Source organism: Leptodactylus fuscus, chromosome 1 (genome assembly GCF_031893055.1).
Source record: "Leptodactylus fuscus isolate aLepFus1 chromosome 1, aLepFus1.hap2, whole genome shotgun sequence".
NCBI classification, from domain to species: Eukaryota; Metazoa; Chordata; class Amphibia; order Anura; family Leptodactylidae; genus Leptodactylus; species Leptodactylus fuscus.
In genome coordinates, this window is record NC_134265.1 from 24,916,489 (window position 1) to 24,937,002 (window position 20,514).

The 20,514-nt window shown below is 42.4% G+C and overlaps 1 protein-coding gene across 5 annotated transcripts in view; it reads left to right on the forward strand.

The window, feature by feature from the left end:
* The window catches only part of NEDD4L (NEDD4 like E3 ubiquitin protein ligase), a 217,193-nt gene extending 197,985 nt beyond the window's left edge, over positions 1–19,208 (forward strand). For all 5 annotated transcript variants that reach the window (XM_075268361.1, XM_075268377.1, XM_075268368.1 and 2 more), the window contains 11 exons: positions 3,337–3,566; positions 4,321–4,442; positions 4,826–4,896; positions 5,968–6,063; positions 7,388–7,461; positions 9,043–9,103; positions 10,033–10,092; positions 11,007–11,114; positions 11,573–11,669; positions 12,231–12,303; positions 12,945–19,208. In XM_075268361.1, coding sequence (XP_075124462.1) covers positions 3,337–3,566; positions 4,321–4,442; positions 4,826–4,896; positions 5,968–6,063; positions 7,388–7,461; positions 9,043–9,103; positions 10,033–10,092; positions 11,007–11,114; positions 11,573–11,669; positions 12,231–12,303; positions 12,945–13,047 — 1,095 coding nt within the window. In that variant the 3' untranslated portion in view covers positions 13,048–19,208. The remainder of the gene's footprint in view (positions 1–3,336; positions 3,567–4,320; positions 4,443–4,825; positions 4,897–5,967; positions 6,064–7,387; positions 7,462–9,042; positions 9,104–10,032; positions 10,093–11,006; positions 11,115–11,572; positions 11,670–12,230; positions 12,304–12,944) is intronic.
* The last annotated feature ends 1,306 nt before the right edge of the window (positions 19,209–20,514 follow it).

Here is a 20,514-nt window from a genome sequence, read left to right on the forward strand (position 1 = left end):
TGTGGCCGGAATAGTGGAACATCCTATATAATATAATGGGTCACTGTGGCCAGAATAGTGGCACACCATGACTAGTATAGTGGGTCACTGTGGCCGGAATAGTGGCGCACCATGAGTAGTATAGTGGGTTACTGTGGCCGGAGCAGTGTGACACCATGACTAGTATAGTGGGTCACTGTAGCCGGAATAGTGGTGCACCATGACTAGTATAGTGGGTCACTGTGGCCGGAATAGTGGCGCACCATGACTAGTATAGTGGGTTACTGTGGCCGGAGCAGTGTGACACCATGACTAGTATAGTGGGTCACTGTAGCCGGAATAGTGGTGCACCATGACTAGTATAGTGGGTCACTGTGGCCGGAATAGTGGCGCACCATGACTAGTATAGTGGGTTACTGTGGCCGGAGCAGTGTGACACCATGACTAGTATAGTGGGTCACTGTAGCCGGAATAGTGGTGCACCATGACTAGTATAGTGGGTCACTGTGGCCGGAATAGTGGTGCACCATGACTAGTATAGTGGGTCACTGTGGCTGGAATAGTGGGACACCATGACTAGTATAGTGAGTGGCTGTGGCCGGAATAGTGGGACACCATGACTAGTATAGTGAGTGGCTGTGGCCGGAATAGTGGGACACCATGACTAGTATAGTGAGTCACTGTGGCCGGAGCAGTGGGACACCATGACTAGTATAGTGGGTCACTGTGGCCGGAATAGTGGCGCACCATGACTAGTATAGTGAGTCACTGTGGCCGGAGCAGTGGGACACCATGACTAGTATAGTGGGTCACTGTGGCCGGAATAGTGGCGCACCATGACTAGTATAGTGAGTCACTGTGGCCGGAGCAGTGGGACACCATGACTAGTATAGTGGGTCACTGTAGCCGGAATAGTGGTGCACCATGACTAGTATAGTGAGTGACTGTGGCCAGAATAGTGGGACACCATGACTAGTATAGTGAGTGGCTGTGGCTGAAATAGTGGTGCACCATGACTAGTATAGTGGGTCACTGTGGCCTGGAACAGCTGGACGCCATGACTAGTATAGTGAGTGACTGTGGCCAGATTAGTGGAGCATCATGTCTAATATAATGGGTTACTGTGGCCAGAATAGTGGTGCTCCATGACTAGTATAGTGGGCAACAATGGTCGGAATATTGGTACAACATGGCTGGCATTATAATACTACTAGCTTTTACCCGTGATTTCGTCTGCGGTGATTTGAGAATTGGGCGGACACAGACGTGTGAAACTGTAAAAGTGCTTTAAAAAGTTTGGTGGGCTAGCAAATGTGATGTTATATTGTGTATCTAGTGATACAGACAATGTGATGTGTTGTATTGTGTATGTCGTGATACAGACAATGTGATGTGTTGTATTGTGTCAGACAATGTGATGTGTTGTATTGTTTATGTCGTGATACAGACAATGTGATGTGTTGTATTGTGTATGTCGTGATACAGACAATGTGATGCGTTGTATTGTGTATGTCGTGATACAGACAATGTGATGCGTTGTATTGTGTGTGTCGTGATACAGACAATGTGATGTGTTGTATTGTGTATGTCGTGATACAGACAATGTGATGTGTTGTATTGTGTATGTCGTGATACAGACAGTGATGTGTTGTATTGTGTATGTCGTGATACAGACAATGTGATGTGTTGTATTGTGTATGTCGTGATAGACGATGTGATCTGTTGTATTGTGTATGTCGTGATACAGACAATGTGATGTGTTGTATTGTGTCAGACAATGTGATGTGTTGTATTGTGTCAGACAATGTGATGTGTTGTATTGTGTCAGACAATGTGATGTGTTATATAGTGGAAAGCTATATGTAAGTGTGAGTGAGTAGAGTGAGGGCTACTCCTGAGGTGACAGTAAGGAGTGTGCAGGCAGGTTGAGGCAGGAAATGCCAGGCAGTGTGTGTGAGTCTATAGCTGGGGCTAGGAGTCCTGCTTTTGTGAGTCTCCTGCTAGGAAGCCATGTTGTTTAGTGGCACCAAAAGTATCCTGTGACTCAATCCTAAGGGAAAACTATGTTTGTGGAAAATTGCACGCAAATCCGTCCAGGCGTTTTAGCGTCATTGAGGAACAAACATCCAAACTCACAAACATCCAAACACACAAACTTTCACACTTATAATATTAGTAGGATGGACATAGCTCTGAGCTGTGCGTTATATCACTATGCAGACTATAGATGTAGCAGTGTTAAGTTTGTCGTTTAACTATTTTGTGGCTGATCGTTGGGGGTCCAACCACTGGTTCCCCCGCCCATTACACCAACAAGGGTTTTTATTAAGGATCTCTTGACAACCCTACATCAAATTGAATACATCCATTATGTCTGCCTACTACTAGCCCAATGGCCTCTACCCTTTGGTTCCTTGCCTGCTGGGACTTGTGGTCTTACAAACACTGGATAGCCACAGGCATGAGCCCCCCGCCCTATGAAATAATCAGCCCATATCGTCTAACCCTGCCGCTCTGCTAGGAAGTGTTGTGCGATTCGGATAAATTGTTTATCCTCTATGAAGCCATTTCTTCCCTTTATCTAATGAGCCGCGGCGCCATTTATTTATTCCTGCTCATTAGGAGCGCTGATGGATGATGAGGATTGTTGTCTCCGCAAACAATTATTGTCCTGGTGCAATTATCTGCAATTATGATGAAAGTCACTAATTACAGTAAGAAGGATTAACTCCACCGTCTGGTTATGGTGCACTGAGCGGCGACCATATTTCTGCTGCATTATTTGGTTCCCTTTTGCAGGTCTTAAAGGGGAATTTCCTTTTTTTTTCTTTACCTCCTCAACCAGCTTCAGTTCTTTCCAACATACGGTACTGTTTCTGTCACAATTGGAATTTTTTTTCTCTAGTCCCCGCCCTTCCTGAGCAATCGTTTCTACATATTTCATCATCCAATATGCTAATCAGGCTTTCTGTGGTCAGGTGGGCGGTCCTAGGCTGAAATAGATGATCTGGGACCTCCCACCTGATTGTAGAAAGTATAATTTGCAAATTAGATGCTAAAACTTAACTTTACGGATTGTTCAGGAAGGGTGGGGACTAGAGAAAAATCTATAACCGTGTGCCAGAATTGGTAGAGCGGCGCCTATTGAATAGTACGGAAGGGTGACTGTGTTGAAAGATCCCCTTTAGAATCCTTCAGCTCTGACTCTTAGACTGTAATACCCACTTTTTATCAATGGGGGAGCCAGAGAGTTCTCAATGAATGCTCACAATAAACATAGTGCCCCCTGGAGGCTGTATTTGGAATTTGGTGAACAGTCTTGATCAGCATCATGTGACCTATCCTTTCCCTTCTCAGGCTGATATACCAAATAGATTTGAGATGAAACTTCATAGGAACAACATCTTTGAAGAATCCTACAGAAGAATAATGTCTGTGAAGAGGCCCGACGTCCTGAAGGCCCGGCTCTGGATAGAGTTCGAATCGGAGAAGGGCCTGGATTACGGCGGCGTGGCCCGAGAGTGGTTCTTCCTTCTATCCAAAGAAATGTTTAACCCTTATTATGGACTTTTTGAGTACTCGGCTACGTAAGTCCCTGACCACAATGTCTGCTGACCCCGATCTGACATCTATCCTAACTTGTAAGGTGTCCATTCCGGAGAATATCTTCTTAGAATTCTAAGTCTGACTACGTTGTCATAAACTTATATCTATGGGACAACACGGTGGCTCAGTGGTTAGCACTGCAGCGCTGCAGTCCTGGGTTCGAATCCCGCCAGGAACTACATCTGCAAGGAGTTTGTATGTCCTCCCTGTGTTTGCGTGGATTTCCTCCCATTCTACAAAGACATACTGATGGGGAAAAAAAATGTAGATTGTGGTCCCTATATGGGGCTCACAGTCTACATAAAAAAAAACATATAGTGATTACAACATATAGTGATACGCTTTACAGCAGTCTCATGACCATAGGCAGAAATGGACTGGAGCCAACTCATGTTCTCATATTGCTCATCAGCAATTATTCGTAGTGATGTAATGATGCTCAATGGTGTTCTCTATAGAGGTGTTATCTTGTATTGTAATCCTGTCTTTGATGTAAGTGAGGTGACTGCTGCAAAGGGAATGTCTAGAGAATTGGCAAGTATCAGTCTATTATTAGGCTTAGTCTCTAATTGCAGGATATAGTGGGGTCTGTTTTGTTTTTTAAAGTGACATGAAAAAATGTAAAAAAGTTCTTTAAAAAAGGCATAAAAATAGGTTTAAAATTAAAACTTGCTTTAAAAAATGAGGTTATATGGTAGACGTGCTGTACCTCACCGCTCGTGTATCTCTCCACAGGGACAATTACACTCTTCAGATAAACCCCAACTCCGGCCTCTGTAATGAAGACCATCTCTCCTACTTCACGTTTATCGGGCGGATCGCCGGCCTCGCCGTGTTCCATGGGAAACTATTAGACGGTGAGTAATTGTGAAGTCATCTCGGCCGCGCAGTCCTTCTGTTCTACTACTGAGGTTACGATATTATACGGTATACAATATGTAGTATAGTATATTGTTATATCCTGAGCGCAGACCTTCTGTTCTACTACTGAGGAGGTTACGATATTATACGGTATACAATATGTAGTATAGTATATTGTTATATCCTGTGCGCTGACCACCTGTTCTACTACTGAGGAGGTTCCGATATTATGCGGTATACAATATGCAGTATAGTATATTGTTATAGCCTGTGCGCAGACCTTCTGTTCTACTACTGAGGAGGTTATGATATTATGCGGTATAAAATATGTAGTACAGTATATTGTTATATCCTCTGACTGTTTTTTGCCTCCCCTCAGGTTTCTTTATTCGACCGTTCTACAAGATGATGTTGGGAAAGCAGATAACATTGAAAGATATGGAATCTGTGGTATGTTAATATATAGGGATATGTGTGGCAATGTATAGGCTCAGGTGACGGTCTGTTAGGCCTTATTTACACTGCAATGTTACAGAAGTGTAATATGGCACTTACTCTATAGACTATGGGGCCAATGTTACAGTGTCACAAAGAGCCCTGGAGTATGAATCTATAGGAACGCTGCCATACATATGAATGTGTAGGAACAGGATCAGCACCTTTACAGGCATATGGAAACTTACAAGCCTTTTTCACTCCACTGGGGGATTATGGGAGAAATATGCAAATCTGTTTTCCAAGATGTAAATAGGAAAACAGTCCCTCTGTTTGCTGCCCTCTAGGGGCACTGTTTACTATTTACATTTTGGAAAACAGATTTTGCATATTTTTCCCATAATCCCCCAGTGGAGCAAACATGGCTTGTAGGTCTCCATATAAGCCTGTGAAGGTGCACACTCCCTAAGGAGTGTTATTATCCCCTGATCCTGGTCTATAGTCTCTCACTCTGCCAAACTAGTATCCCTACGCTGTGCTGAAGAGATCCAACAGATCAAAACAGCGCTGTCCACAGACGGGAATCTGTTCCTTTTGGAATGGAAATACTAATTTGGCTAAACCTTGCATCATAGCATTAAGGCCTCTATAGGAACTGTTATATATAGAGATATAGTTTACGTAGCTTTCCTCTTATTATAGACCAACATGTCCTAACTTGCAGCCGTAGTATTGTATATGAATGTGAATCTAGTGCCACCCATATGGCGGGTGAATCCAGGGTACTCATATGGCGGGTGAGTGCAGTGCGGCCATATGGCGGGTGAGTGCCGTGCACCCATATGGCGGGTGAGTGCAGTGCACCCATATGGCGGGTGAGTGCAGTACACCCATATGGCGAGTGAATCGCTGACAGATTTGCTGAACAGAGACTATAGGCCTTCGCTCTTCCCTATAGTCAATCTAGTCCAATGGGTGCTAAAGATAATAAATGAATGTGTATATGGTAGGTTTGTACATTCTGCGACAGTCTCCGGACCCCTTTGATGATATAGGATTTAGTGGAATTCTCTTCTTCTTTTATAGGATAGTGAATATTATAATTCTCTAAAATGGATCTTAGAAAATGACCCCACTGAGCTGGATCTCAGGTTCTGTATAGATGAAGAAAACTTTGGTCAGGTACGTAAATGTCTGCGACGTTATTGGCTCGATCTAGAGATGGATGTGAGAAATATTCCATAGATAGGACAGATGGGCTCTCAGCATATAGTGCGCCACGTAGCTCAGCTTTCTATACCTAGATACTGACTACAGTGGTCATGTAGTATCAGCTTCATATACGGTACTTTTTGTTTGCATGTGATTTACTGTCGTCTAAGAGTCCTGGTAGAATTTTTTTCATAGATAGATATGAAATAGATAATTCAATATGGGAGATGAAGATCAGAGAGGGACAATGAATGTGTCCTTCACGATATTGTTGTAGTCTACAGATGATTCGGTCGCACTCCGCGGCTCGAGACTCCCTGCTGGTTAGTCCCATATGTACCTGGGTCTAATCAGGGAAGGAAAGTTAGTGGTCTGCACTCCGCTGCGGGGGCCGGGGCCGAAAATAAGGAGGAAGCCAAGGGGTTTCTGACCTGTAAATGAGACCTTAAGGGTTATTACATAGTGCTACTCTGAATAGATAGAGGGATAGATGAGATAGAGAGATAGATATGAGATAGATGGATGAGATAGATAGATAGATAGATAGATAGATAGATAGGAGATAGATAGATAGATAGATAGATAGATAGGAGATAGATGGATGAGAGAGATAGATAGAAGATAGATAGATAGATAGATAGATAGATAGATAGAGAGATAGGAGATAGATAGAGAGATAGGAGATAGATAGATAGATAGATAGATAGATAGATGAGAGAGAGATAGAAGATAGATAGATAGATAGATAGATGAGAGAGATAGATAGATAGATAGGAGATAGATAGATAGATAGATAGATAGATAGATAGATAGATAGATAGATAGATAGATAGATAGGAGATAGATAGATAGTTGATGGATAGATAGATAGATAGATAGATAGATAGATAGATAGATAGATAGATAGATAGGAGATAGATAGGAGATAGATAGTTGATGGATAGACCGCCAAACTGACCACCCTTGGCCCTTTTCTCTGGACCCCTTTTGTCACGTAAGACATCACCCCATTATATATAGTATACAGTTGGTGGTCTCTGTGTTAGATTTTGCCGCACACGGGCTGTGACACTTCTGGTTACCAAAGATCTATATCCAGATAGAAAGTAGAAACAATAGATGGTTGTCCCCTAATCATCCAGCCCCAATGAGGTCCTATAGAGACTCCAGAGAGCCCCTATATTGGGTCAGACACATTCCCAGATAGCAGCTGTGTCCGCTTTTTGATGTGTTATTAGGATGGATCGCTCGGTATCGTATATTGTAGCCATATATTTTTACCATTGTTTTTCAGACTTATCAGGTTGACTTAAAGCCAAATGGGTCAGAGATGGTTGTGACAAATGACAACAAGAGAGAGTACATAGAGTAAGTGTCCGAATGTATAGTCCTAGGTTCACCGCTGACCAATAAACTGTGTACACACACGCACATTATATACACGTACAAACATAAACCCTCACCTATATACACATCCTACAGTATACATACATGCCATATAAATAGAGAAACCTTATACACACACACTTCATATACATACCATACACATAAAATACATCAATATAAACACTTCATATACATATTCATATGCCGTACACACTTCATATACATACATTCATATAGTAAATATGTACAAACCATATTCATACTGTAGGTACACATCACATACACCCAGGGCCGGCCTCAGCGCATGGCATAGTCGGGCAAGTGCCAGGGCCCATAGAGCCTCTGGGGGCCCCCCGGCACTTGCCCGCCCCAGCACTTGCCTGTCCCGATTTCAGGAGGGAGAATGGAATGACACTGAGGCAGATGAAGGGGGGGAGAACGGCATGAAACTGGGGACAGAAATGGAGGGGGGGCATGAAACTGGGGGGCAGAGGAAGTTGTATATGAAACTGGGGGAGAGATGGAGGGGGGGCATATAATTTATGGGTGACTGTAGGATTATACTGTGTGGGGGCACATGAAAAATGAATGAGTGGGTGGAGTCAACATAAAAGTGGGCGTAGCTAAATTTACCACGGAGTGCGCTGCACATTTTGTCCCTCTTTCTACTCTTCAAAAGTTGGGAGGTATGGCGTAGGTGACGTCACTCACTTCGTCTGCCCCGCAGTGGCTCACAGTGTCCAGACTCCCTCCTCCTCCACAAGGGGGCCCACTGAGGCTCTGTTGCCCAAGGGCCCATAAAAACCTGGAACTGGTCCTGCATACACCCACTATATACATACCATACACACATACACCCACCATATACATGCCGTACACGCATCACACACCATAATACATTCACAACCAGCACATGTTCAGATGTAGCAGAGCTGTATTAGCCAAGATTTGCTCTTTGTCCCCCCCCCCCCATTATCCTGCCATATACCAAGAGAATATACACAAAGGAAAGTCCGGCCCTCTCCGTACATGTTCACACCTAGCAGTCACGGTGTGTTTTTTTCTTTTCTATATGTATGTTCTGTTTTACTTGTGTTTTGTACTTTCTGTCCCAGTTTGGGTTGCTCGGGCCGCCCTGAGTACAGCTATAGATTTAGTGACTTGTTACTGGTGGTCTCCACTCACAGACCCCCATGGGATTCATCTATTGTCCTGCCTACATCTAATAGCAGAGTGTACATTGCAGAGACTTCTCCTTTAAGTGATATTTGTTTCTTCTATGATCATTCAGATCTCAGCTTGTATGGAGAACACTGTATACTGTATACACTATACACACGTATATATTCTCTCTCACGTTCTTTGTCATTGTCGCACATGTTCAGCCGATCGCTCCGGCGGTGACTCCGCTATAATATATTCCAGCTCAACCTTCCCGGGGATCCATTACATATCATAGGAAGTGTCTGTCATATGGTATAGGTGCCGTGTATACAGCAGGCTATAGGTAGAGAACGTTACTGTGTCTGAGTGTAACGGGTTCACTTACTTTTTATTTTTCAGCCTTGTAATCCAGTGGAGATTTGTAAATCGGGTACAGAAACAGATGAACGCCTTCTTAGAAGTAGGTGCACGTCGTCTTATATACTATGTGTGTCTCTATATTATGTATGTATGTGTATGTATAGTCATGGATAGATTTTAGGCACGTTATATATATGAATTATGATATTATATCTATATTCTGTCCCATGAATCATTATTATCCTGTGGGGTCCCTTCAGGCTCCCCCTAGTGGAGTCTACGGGTAGATAGATTGTTCTTTATGCATGACGCGGAACATTACGGCTTTCTTCTACTTAGGAAGTGACATTATATCTGTTGGTCACTTGGCCATGCTGCCGCCAGTCCCATGTGACCAACGGACATGATGTCACTACTGAGAAGAAGCTAATGGCCACCTATGGTCACTGTATGCAGGTATACGCCACTCCCATTAGTAGCAGTAATAATTCATACCATGGGCTCCCCCTAGAGGTGGAAGTAGGAAGCAATAATTATATCCTATATAGGAACATAGCATTCCCCCTGAATAGTGACCATATACTGAGACATAGGAGAAGGCCCGCACTGTTTAATTTGTATAAAGATGGCTCTCCCTTACTGTTCACCTGAGGGCTATTTCACACAGAGTTTTTTTTGCAAATTTTGACACAGAATCCGCCTGCAAAAAACGGCTCCCATTGACTTCAGAAGCGACATGACCTATCTTGTCACGGCATCCGCGGCTTGAGACACGCTCCTGTTTAGGCCCATTCACTCAGGACTAATCAGGAGCGTTGTGCCGTGACCGAATCCTGATGCCGTATTGACATCCCGCACAGAACGTTCACAATTTTTCCTTGACCTTTTTTCTCCATGTGAACATACCCTAAGGTAGACTGTAGGGGAGCCGCAAAGTATTGGGGAATGTCTATTATTTAATGGTTTCTGTTGTGTATGATAAAAGGGAGTGCTGTTATATTATATTATGTTATTGTTTTGTACTTTCAGGGATTTACTGAACTCATTCCTATTGATTTAATAAAGATTTTTGATGAAAATGAACTTGAGGTACGTTCAGTCTCCTCCGCTGATTTATGATGATATTGGCATTGACTGTGCTTATGTTATTGGGCTAATGGCCCTATTATTATTATTATTATTATTATTATTATTATTATTATTTATTATATTTTTTTTTCTCCTTTTCTGTCCCATTGTTTGCCTTCGATTCTTTTTATTTTGCTATAAAGTAGGTTTTTTTTTTTTTAACTTTTAGTTCATTAATTTCACACACTTTTTTTTATAAAATTTAATTTAAAAAAAATCCTATGAGAAGATAGTCACATGACCCTATTATTTATTATTATTATTATTACCGGTATTATTATTATTATTATTATTATTATTATTATTATTATTATTATTATTTTATATTTTTTCTCCTTTTCTGTCCCATTGTTTGCTTTTGATTAATTTTTTTTTTTTTTTTTTGCTTTAAAGTAGGGATTTTTTTTGCTGCTACTTAGGGGTTTTTGTACTTTTAGTTCCTTAATTTTTCACATTTTTTTATGAAATTTAATTTAAAAAAAAATAAGTTGTATAAAAAAATAAAAAAAATCAACCTATGAGAAGATAATGATGATGTCACAGATTTTACCTCTCCCCACCCCCCTGTAGAGAGCATGTCTATAAAGCTCTCCCATAGACTCCAGTCTATTGCGACCTCTGACCATGAGACTGCTGTAAAGCGTATCACTAAATGCTGTTAAGCAGAGGAGAAGCTCAGACAAGATGGCCACTTCCGTAGTAGTAACGTGCAGAAAAACCAGAATAAAACAATTTACAATAGGAAAATTGATAGATTTCACTATCTCTGGTTTTAATAGATAATAAAATGTGGCGATATTTTCCCTTTAAGTGATTTTTCTTTTCTTGCGAGCTCTTGCGGTATTACATTGATCCATGTGGATTTTATTTTGCAGCTTCTGATGTGCGGCCTGGGTGATGTGGATGTCAATGACTGGCGGCAGCACACGCTGTATAAAAACGGATATTGCCCGAACCATCCAGTAATCCAGTGGTACTGGAAGGTAATGCCTCTCCTATATGGTCCATTACTCTACGCCATGATAAAGTCGTATATGAGAAACATTATAAGGATTTCCCATCTCCAATGTATCCAAATCCGTATCCCTGATACATTAGTTTTGCCGATTGTCATTGGAAACAGTCAGCAAGCTTGTTGTCAGACCCCCGTATTGAAGAGAGATCCACTTTCCTGCATCGAGGCACAAATTCTGCCATATATTATTCTTGCAAGAAGTAAAGTCAGCAAGGCAAGCTCTATGCAGACACCGAACAAGTAGGAAATCCCTGGCAGGATTGTGAATGCAGCTCTTGAGTATAATACAGGCTGTAACTCAGTACAAGTTATGTAATATATTTATAGTATAGTTCTTGTGTATTTTGGTATCCCATAGCACACTATGTCTGTCGTCTTAAGGACGTGTTTCGTAGCCCCTCATACCCTAATCGCTGTCTCTTTCAGGCGGTGCTGCTGATGGACGCCGAGAAACGTATTCGATTGTTGCAGTTTGTCACTGGGACTTCTCGAGTGCCTATGAATGGATTTGCTGAACTCTATGGTGAGTGCCTACCAGTGGCATGACATTTACTGACAGCGTATGGCGCCACCTGGTGGTCAGAGTGCATAACCACGTGTATGTCCACCTAATAAATGGAGGGCTGATGGATACACACGCTCAGTCACTCCGCAGCCAAGGCTCAATAGAAATGGCTTCCTGCCAGGGGCAACACGGTGGCTCAGTGGTTAGCACTGCAGCCTTGCAGCACTGGCATCCTGGGTTCGAATCCTGCCAGGAACAACATCTGCAAGGAGTTTGTAGAATGGAAAGAAATCCATGCGAACATACAAAGACATACTGATAGGAAAAAAAATGGCTTCCTGTCCTGCCTGTTGTGTCTGCAGTACATGACAATACAGCACAGAAGGCTCAGTCCTTAGGAGATATAAGAAGTGACTATATTGTCAGGTGCCAGAGGGGGAAGGAGACTGATTCTCCCCAGTGTTGACCCCAGCAGCACCAAGTTGGACACCTAGAGGCAAAAACTGGTATTTTTCATGGCGGACCTTTGGTATAATGATGATTCTCTAATCCTGGTATTCTGTTCTTACTCTTCTATAGGTTCAAATGGTCCTCAGCTGTTTACAATAGAGCAGTGGGGGAGCCCTGATAAACTGCCCAGAGCCCACACATGGTAAGCTATGGCTGTTCACTGCTATACGTGTACACTGTATATATTTGTTAAGGAGGAATCTCTGCTTTAAATTGTCACACAGGTGGTCTATGACCATGTAAATGAAGGGGAGGGGGACAGTGACTGACCCCATGGAGTACCCATTACTTGTTACCAAGACTTGTCCCTATATTATATGTTGATGTCTCCTGAGTCCTTGTCGTGCATGCACCATCATGCTCAGTGAAGTTTTGTACAGGGATAGGTGTGGGGAATACCGCCACCTCCTAAACCGCAGGCCTCAGTCACCGCCCCAGCCCTGGGGAGTCCTGGAGGTGTAGGGCCTAATTGAGAAATGGCTCCAATCATCAGAAAAATCAAATTTGTCAATGTTCCTTTAAGGGGTGTTATTTACCGTTTCAGCCTGCAGGTGGTGCTATGGGCTTGTGGGGAAGCTTGTCCCAGAATCCCATACAACAGTGACCTCTAGAGGTTGCAAGTAATCACTACGCAATAGATCCAACCCAGATGACACGTTCAGTTTGCGAATTCAATTTCGCACCGCGCCGCCTCCTAAGCGTCTTCTATTGCGACTCGCTCGTCCCCATCATTGATTTTCATTCCCCTTAACTAATCGACTTGTCTTTTTCTTCGCCTTGCAGCTTTAACCGCCTAGATTTACCTCCTTACGACTCGTTTGAAGATTTACGAGAGAAGCTTCTCATGGCGGTGGAGAACGCTCAGGGATTCGAAGGCGTCGACTAGCAAGGGGGGGAAATGCCGCCTTTCTACCACCTGATCGCAACGCGTCTTGCGCTTGAAAACATATGAAATGGACGTTGCCAGTGATGAACCAGAGACACTTGCAAAAAAGAAAAAAAAATCTAAAAATTTTTTTTTATAATAACTGTAAAGAGGAGGACGTAGAGGGCGCCGCTCGTGCCATGATACATTTACGTTGCGACGTCAAATCACGATGGCTACCATTTTTTTTTTTTTACTTTGCCTGCAGGTGTAAACGCAAAGCGCCGGCTTCTTTGTATGATGAGATTTTGCTGGTAAGATGGTACAATTTTCTAACTCGGGCGCAAGCCGAGGCGTCACTGTGCCAATTTCGAACCCATTTTTTGGTCTTGGATAAGAAGAGCCCCTGACGCTGGTCCTCAGTGCGGGCGTGGCGAGCTTTACCCTATAGACTGCGGATGGTACTTCTCCGATCTCTACGGCAATCACGAGTCTGTATACTTAAATTACATTTCAGGAGGACTTTCTCTATTTATGTGGTGCCGGCCCTATAACAAAAAAAACAAAAAAAAAAAACCCAAAAAACGACAAAAGAAAAAAAAAATTGATATTTTCCGAACTTTCTAATGACAATGAATGGAACGAATCACTCTGAAGGTAAAATATTACCACCGTGTTTACTTCTTACGATGATTTACGCCTAATCTCAGATTTGACTTCATTAGAATGAAAGCTGTATGCTCCAAAAAAAAAGCCACGTTACTTTGTGCAGCCATCTTGGATCTTGCAATGTATCACCCCTCACTCCTATTTTGGTTTTCATAGTCCCCACTTGGTTAGGGTCTAGTATCGGAGTCCCTTGAATATCACTGGATTGGTTAGAAGCCACTTTGTATAGACTTACTAGTTGGTCATCCGGAGCTGCATTCGTAATTCTGCACGTTGCTAGTGCACAGACGCATCACTATAGGGATCAGAGGCTTGAAGGGGTTTGTGGGATGTTTTAATGGATGATTTATTGTTCGGATCGGTCATCAATTGAAGATCGGCGGGAGCCCTGTGGGTAAACCGGGTGTTCACGTTCATTGGTCACATGGGCAGCCATACTAAGCACAGCCACTATACAAACAGCTGATTGGTGAGGGTTCCAAGTGTCGGACCCCTGCCTGTCTTCAATCGATGACCTATCCTGGTGTATAGGGGACACCTCGCGAAATACGCAGATAACTGCGGCTGGCTGTGAGCTCAGACTCTGCAGAATTGGGTGTAAGGGGGTTACACAACATTATATTGTCACTGTCACTTGTCTATCCAATGCTTTTGTGTCCAATATTCTGCACTGAAACATTTCTTAAAGGGGGAGACTAAGATACTGATAATCTATCCTGAGATAGGCCCAACACCTAGGCCCCCACAAATCAGCTGTTTGGGGGTCTCTTCACTACTTACTAAGCACAGCCCCATACATTGTTCAGTGGCTGCACTTGGTATTGCAGCTTAGCCAATTCACTTGAATGGGACTGAGCTGTAAACTGGCCATGTGACCAATGAATTTACCACCTTGACCAGCTCATTTGTGGTGGTTCCTATTGTTAGTCTTCTAAGATCTCCTACCAATAACCTATTTTTAGGATAATTTAAACCCCTTCGATATATCCATGCACACAGATTTTCTGATACAGGGGTCCTAATCCTCTAAAAACACCAAGTTTTCACTTTTTCAACTTCTTTACAGTTGCCCCTAGGGGGAGCTCCAGAGCTTGCTGTGTTATTGCATGTGTTGTTCTTGCCTTTATGTATCATGGCATGGAGTAGGCTCTAAAGCTCCCCCTAGTGGTGGTTATGATCAGGCAGAATTTTATACTTCTGTGACTGTGCGGGGAAGTGGAACCCTGTTTGTGGGGGACCCGAGATCTGATTTTTATAAAGATATGAGGTGATGAATCAGCGCAGAATTTTGGGGTCGATTTACATTATAGGTTTCTAGCCCCTTCCCTTAAATTTGGATCAATAAATGGAAATTTTCCCAAGAGCGAACCAAAATCTGTATACTTGTACATAGACTATGTAATGGCCACCATGAAAAGTTGTCCTATGGTAACACTGATGATGTGAATGTTTTCAGTAATTTTTTGAAAAAAAATATGGGCTGGTGGATATGAATGGTTTCTGACTAAAGGGAATAAGCCCCTCCCTCTGTAATGCCAATAAAGGGGGGCGTTTACTTATAGTCGATACTGCACATGGTCTTCCTCAACATGGCTATTAGGATAAAACTCCACCTACCGCTACCTAAAGATGGAGCTCTGTCCTTGTAGATGTAGACATGGACCGCCCAGTGTAGAACCACCTCCCCTCCTCTGGTAACTACCATTGCTGAGATAATCCCCCACCCTACAGTGCAGTTATCATAGTCCCATGCTATGAACCTATGTTGATGGTCACATGACCGGGCAGGTTCTCAACCTCTAGAGGTTCCCATGTAAGACTGTGAACATAGATCTTAGTGAATAGTAACCATCTGGAAAATACACTACAAGGTCATGGGGACTTCTGGACATCACATTCATGTCGGTTCATTGAGCGTGTCACACAAAAGCCATGGGCGCTACTGTTGAGTTGGTCTGCTCTTGGCTACTCTCACAGTTGGTGTCTCGACTCTAGGGGGAACCATGTATGGGATCTCCCCACCCAATAGCATATGGAATGGGATCAACTATGTCGTCTGGATATAATGGTAAGCTCTGCACTGCTATGAATACTAATACTACATGAGCCCGCCCCCGCGGAGCTTCTTCTAAAGGACAGAGTTGTGGCAGGGTCATGGATAACAAATGGGTGGAGAGGGTCCTCTGTCTGATATGTACATGGGCTGGTGGATAGCTAGAATCGAAGGTGGTCATGGTATGAGCATATTTGCCCAGGAGGAACAGAAGGGCTCTTCTCAATCTATAGCCTTAGTTCATATTCAGATCTCCAACTGCTCAAAATACAATTGATGCATACGAGAATGATTACAAAAAATTGGTTTCACCTTGGACATGTTTGCATTTTTCCATTTTTTTTTTTTGTGGAGAATTTGGGTTTATTTTTCAAAGTGTGAAGAAAGGGGTGCCTTTGTTGTCCATAGTAACCAGAACTAAAAAAAATCCAAAAATATCCATTAAAATATAGAAGGTTCATGCCTAAGGAGTCAATGAAAGACATTTTTTTCAACTCAATGTCTCAGTCAGGGCAGTAGTTCTTTTTATATTTGCCTAGAGCAGGTCCTCGGGGGCGGACCGTGAAACAGGGCTTCAGAAACACTACCTAGAGACATCATGTCCCGCCCCTGCAGATCTTGCACTTGGAGAAACATAGCACTAGTTTCATTGGGTGCCATACATGATGCTTACATATTACCCATTCTATTTAAAGATCTTCAAAAATCTGAAAAAAAATTTGTGTTCTATCTGTGTCTAAATTATTAAAGTTATCCTATCATTAAAAGTATTTTTTTTTTTCCCCTAACATGTAGGAATAGACTTGAGAAAGGCTATTCTTCTCCTACTTTTAGATGTCTTCTCCGCGCCGCCATTCAGTATATAATCCTGTTTTCTTTAGTATGCAAATGAGTTATCTCGCAGCACTGGGGGTGGGCCCCTGCACTCAAGCAGCACTGTGGGTGTCCCCAATGCTGCAAGAGAAATCTCCAGCGCCGCCTCTATCTTCTTCAGGAACAGGTCTTCTTCCAGTGGTGGCTTCAAACTTCTAGGCCTCAGGCCTAAGGCAAAGCCGACTGTGCATGCCTTCCGGCCACAAGAAAATGGCCGCTTACAATACTGTGCAAGCAGCCATTTTCTTGTGGCCGGCGGGCATGCGCAGTCGGCTTTGCCCGAGGCCTAGAAGTTTGAAGCCACAGCCAGAAGAAGACACAGGGAGAGTCCGTTCCTGAAGAAGATGGAGGCGACGCTGTAGTGTTCTCTCGCAGTATTGGGGATGCCCCAAAGTGCTGTTTGAGCGCTGGAGACCGCCCCCAGTGCTGCGAGAGAATTAATTTGCATACCGACGGAAATTGGATTATATACTGAACGGTGGTGCAGAGAAGACCTCTAAAGGTAGGAGAAGAATAGCTTTTCTTAAGGCTATTCCTACATGTTAGGGACAAAAAAATGACTTTTAATGATAGGATCCCTTTAAGACATTTTAGCTAGAATTGGTGAACCTTTAGGAGAACCACCTTTTCCATTCACACCATGGAGGCAGCCATCTTGTGGCCTAATTTATATTCATGGTAACAATGTTATACGTATTGGCTGAAGTCACAAACATTTGCCAACACATTTATAAGGATAGTCTTAAAGGGGTTGTACAGGACAAAAAAAAGTTAGCTTTTTCCTTGGGTTACATCTGATATTGCACCTCAGCTCTACCGACATGAATAGGACTAAGCTGCAATACCACTCCTAACCCATGAACAGGTGTGGCGCTGTTTTTGGAAAAAATCTGCCATATTTTTTCATCCTGCACTATTCCTTTAGGTCCTGTTCTCTACACTTTATACTATTTAGGTTTATAAACCTTCTTCTTGATGTGTAAATTTTTTTATTTTGTTTTTGAGAATTGAATGGAAGCAATAGAAAATGATGTAAAAAGTATATTTATTTTTTACTGCTACATATCGCTTATTCCTACGATGAATCACTGTGCTCATTTGACGTTCTAGGTAGTTAGAGATGATCAATTTTGTGCCCTCTTCAGCTGGCCATAGGGGAAAATATCCAATGCCCCATCCACAAAATTTTTTCATTGTCCAAAACGGCTATGGGTACAAAAATATGGTGACCCAAAATGTGACAACAAATCTTCTAATGTACCTAACTGTCCGATTTCATGCTGGTTTTCACGGGGCTGCAGTGGCCAATCGCTGCAACCCTTAGTGATGTCACTATTCATTGGTTGTGATGTCACAACTTCAAGCCCCATCAAAATATGTGGTGGAAAGTCTGAGCAAAATCTGACAAATATATTAGAAAGTTTTGGATTTTGGGGGTCAAACCAATTTTAGAAATTTAAATTTTGAAATTAAGGGTTTCTTATCTATTCTGTCTATGGCCAGCTATTAAAGAGGACCTTTCACCACTTCCACCTTTTAGCATCCTTCAATAGGCGCCGCTCCACTGATTCTGGCACAGTTGGAATTTTTTCTCTAGACCTCACCATTCCTGAGCAATCATTGTTATTAATTTTAGCACAATTATGCTCCCTACTGTCTGGGGGGGCGGTCCCTTTCTTTCTACTTCAGCCCAGGACCGCCCACCTCACAGTAGGGAGCATAATCGTGCTAAAACTAACATCACTGATTGCTCAGGAACGGTAAGGGCTAGAGAAAAAATTCCAACTGTGCCGGAATCAGTGAAGCGGCGTCTATTAAAAGATGCAATGAGCTGGTGGAGGAAGGTTTTCTTTAAAGAGGTTGTCCAAGGTTAGAAAAATATGGCTGCTTTCTTTCCCTAACCTCACCATACCTGTTAACAATTTTTGTGATATAACAGCTCAGTTAAGTGATCGGGGCAGAGCTGCAATACCTCACTCAACCTACGCACAGGTGTGGCGCTGTTTTTGGAGGAAGCTTTGTGTGATCGACAACTAAACATTGAATAGGATATCTCTTATATATACGGTTTTACATTTTAATGAAAAAAAATAATCTGTGCAATTTCTATCGAGTTTTACGAATGTCATGAACTATATTGATTAACTCTACCCCTGTCCCCCTTGTGCTATTTTTGTATCTTTTTGTACATTACAAACCCTAGAAGAAAAAAAAAATTGCTAATCAAATGTATCCTTAAAGGGGATGTTTTATAGGTATTAAGAGGGAGATCAGGAATACAAAGCGGCAGGATGGCGCCTCTCTACGGTCATCATCATCGGTTGGGTTGACTTCTCGTGACATGTTCTGCTCTCTTTTCTATTCTGGATCTCATCCTTTACATCTTGTATTTTTCTCTAGTCCTTGATAAAGGGAATGTATTTGCCAAATATATTTTTTAGTAAAATCTCAGTCTTTTCCTTCCAAATGTATAGGATATGAAACATTCCAAATACTGTACAAGACGATGCCTTTAATAGATCTGAGATGTCTCTCCAATTCTATACTGTTTCATATGTATTTATTATAAGAGGGGGTTAAAAAGAAATACATTAAAAAAACCAATGTCGTAGCGGGCGTAACTTATGTATCTGATGGCCGCTCAGTACCTTATGACTGTATAGCATATATAATGTATGGCTTCTGTATACTGCTTGTTTAACAGTTATATAGCTTTATAAATGGATTTGATAAACTGAGGGTGATGATGATGATGATGATGACGACTAACTGCTTCCCCCGACGGAAAGCGATATTTGTTGAAAAAAAAAATAAAAATGAAGGTGTTGTAATGAAATCATGCCTATTGCTGAATATTTAATAAAATAATTCTGATATAAGATTCCCGCTGTCTGTATATGATGAACGTATAGCGTTTGGGTAAAAATCGGAGCGTCAACAAACGTCACGTGGATGGAGACCTTGGTCGGAATTGAACTCTGGACCCCAAAGAAACGAGGTGCAGTAAGCGTGTCCATATGCTCTAATAGGGTATACAGATATGGTAGGTACAGTAAGTGTGTCCATAAGCTCTAATGGGGTATACGGATATGGTAGGTATAGTAAGTGTGTCCATAAGCTCTAGTAGAGTATACAGATATGGTAGGTATAGTAAGCGTCTCCATATGCTCTAGTAGGGTATACGGATATGGTAGGTACAGTAAGTGTCCATATGCTCTAGTAGGGTATACGGATATGGTAGGTACAGTAAGTGTCTATATGCTCTAGTAGGGTATACGGATATGGTAGGTACAGTAAGTGTCCATATGCTCTAGTAGGGTATACGGATATGGTAGGTACAGTAAGTGTCCATATGCTCTAGTAGGGTATACGGATATGGTAGGTACAGTAAGTGTCCATATGCTCTAGTAGGGTATACGGATATGGTAGGTATAGTAAGCGTCTCCATATGCTCTAGTAGGGTATACGGATATGGTAGGTATAGTAAGCGTCTCCATATGCTCTAGTAGGGTATACGGATATGGTAGGTACAGTAAGTGTCCATATGCTCTAGTAGGGTATACGGATATGGTAGGTACAGTAAGTGTCCATATGCTCTAGTAGGGTATACGGATATGGTAGGTACAGTAAGTGTCTATATGCTCTAGTAGGGTATACGGATATGGTAGGTACAGTAAGTGTCCATATGCTCTAGTAGGGTATACGGATATGGTAGGTACAGTAAGTGTCCATATGCTCTAGTAGGGTATACGGATATGGTAGGTACAGTAAGTGTCCATATGCTCTAGTAGGGTATACGGATATGGTAGGTATAGTAAGCGTCTCCATATGCTCTAGTAGGGTATACGGATATGGTAGGTATAGTAAGCGTCTCCATATGCTCTAGTAGGGTA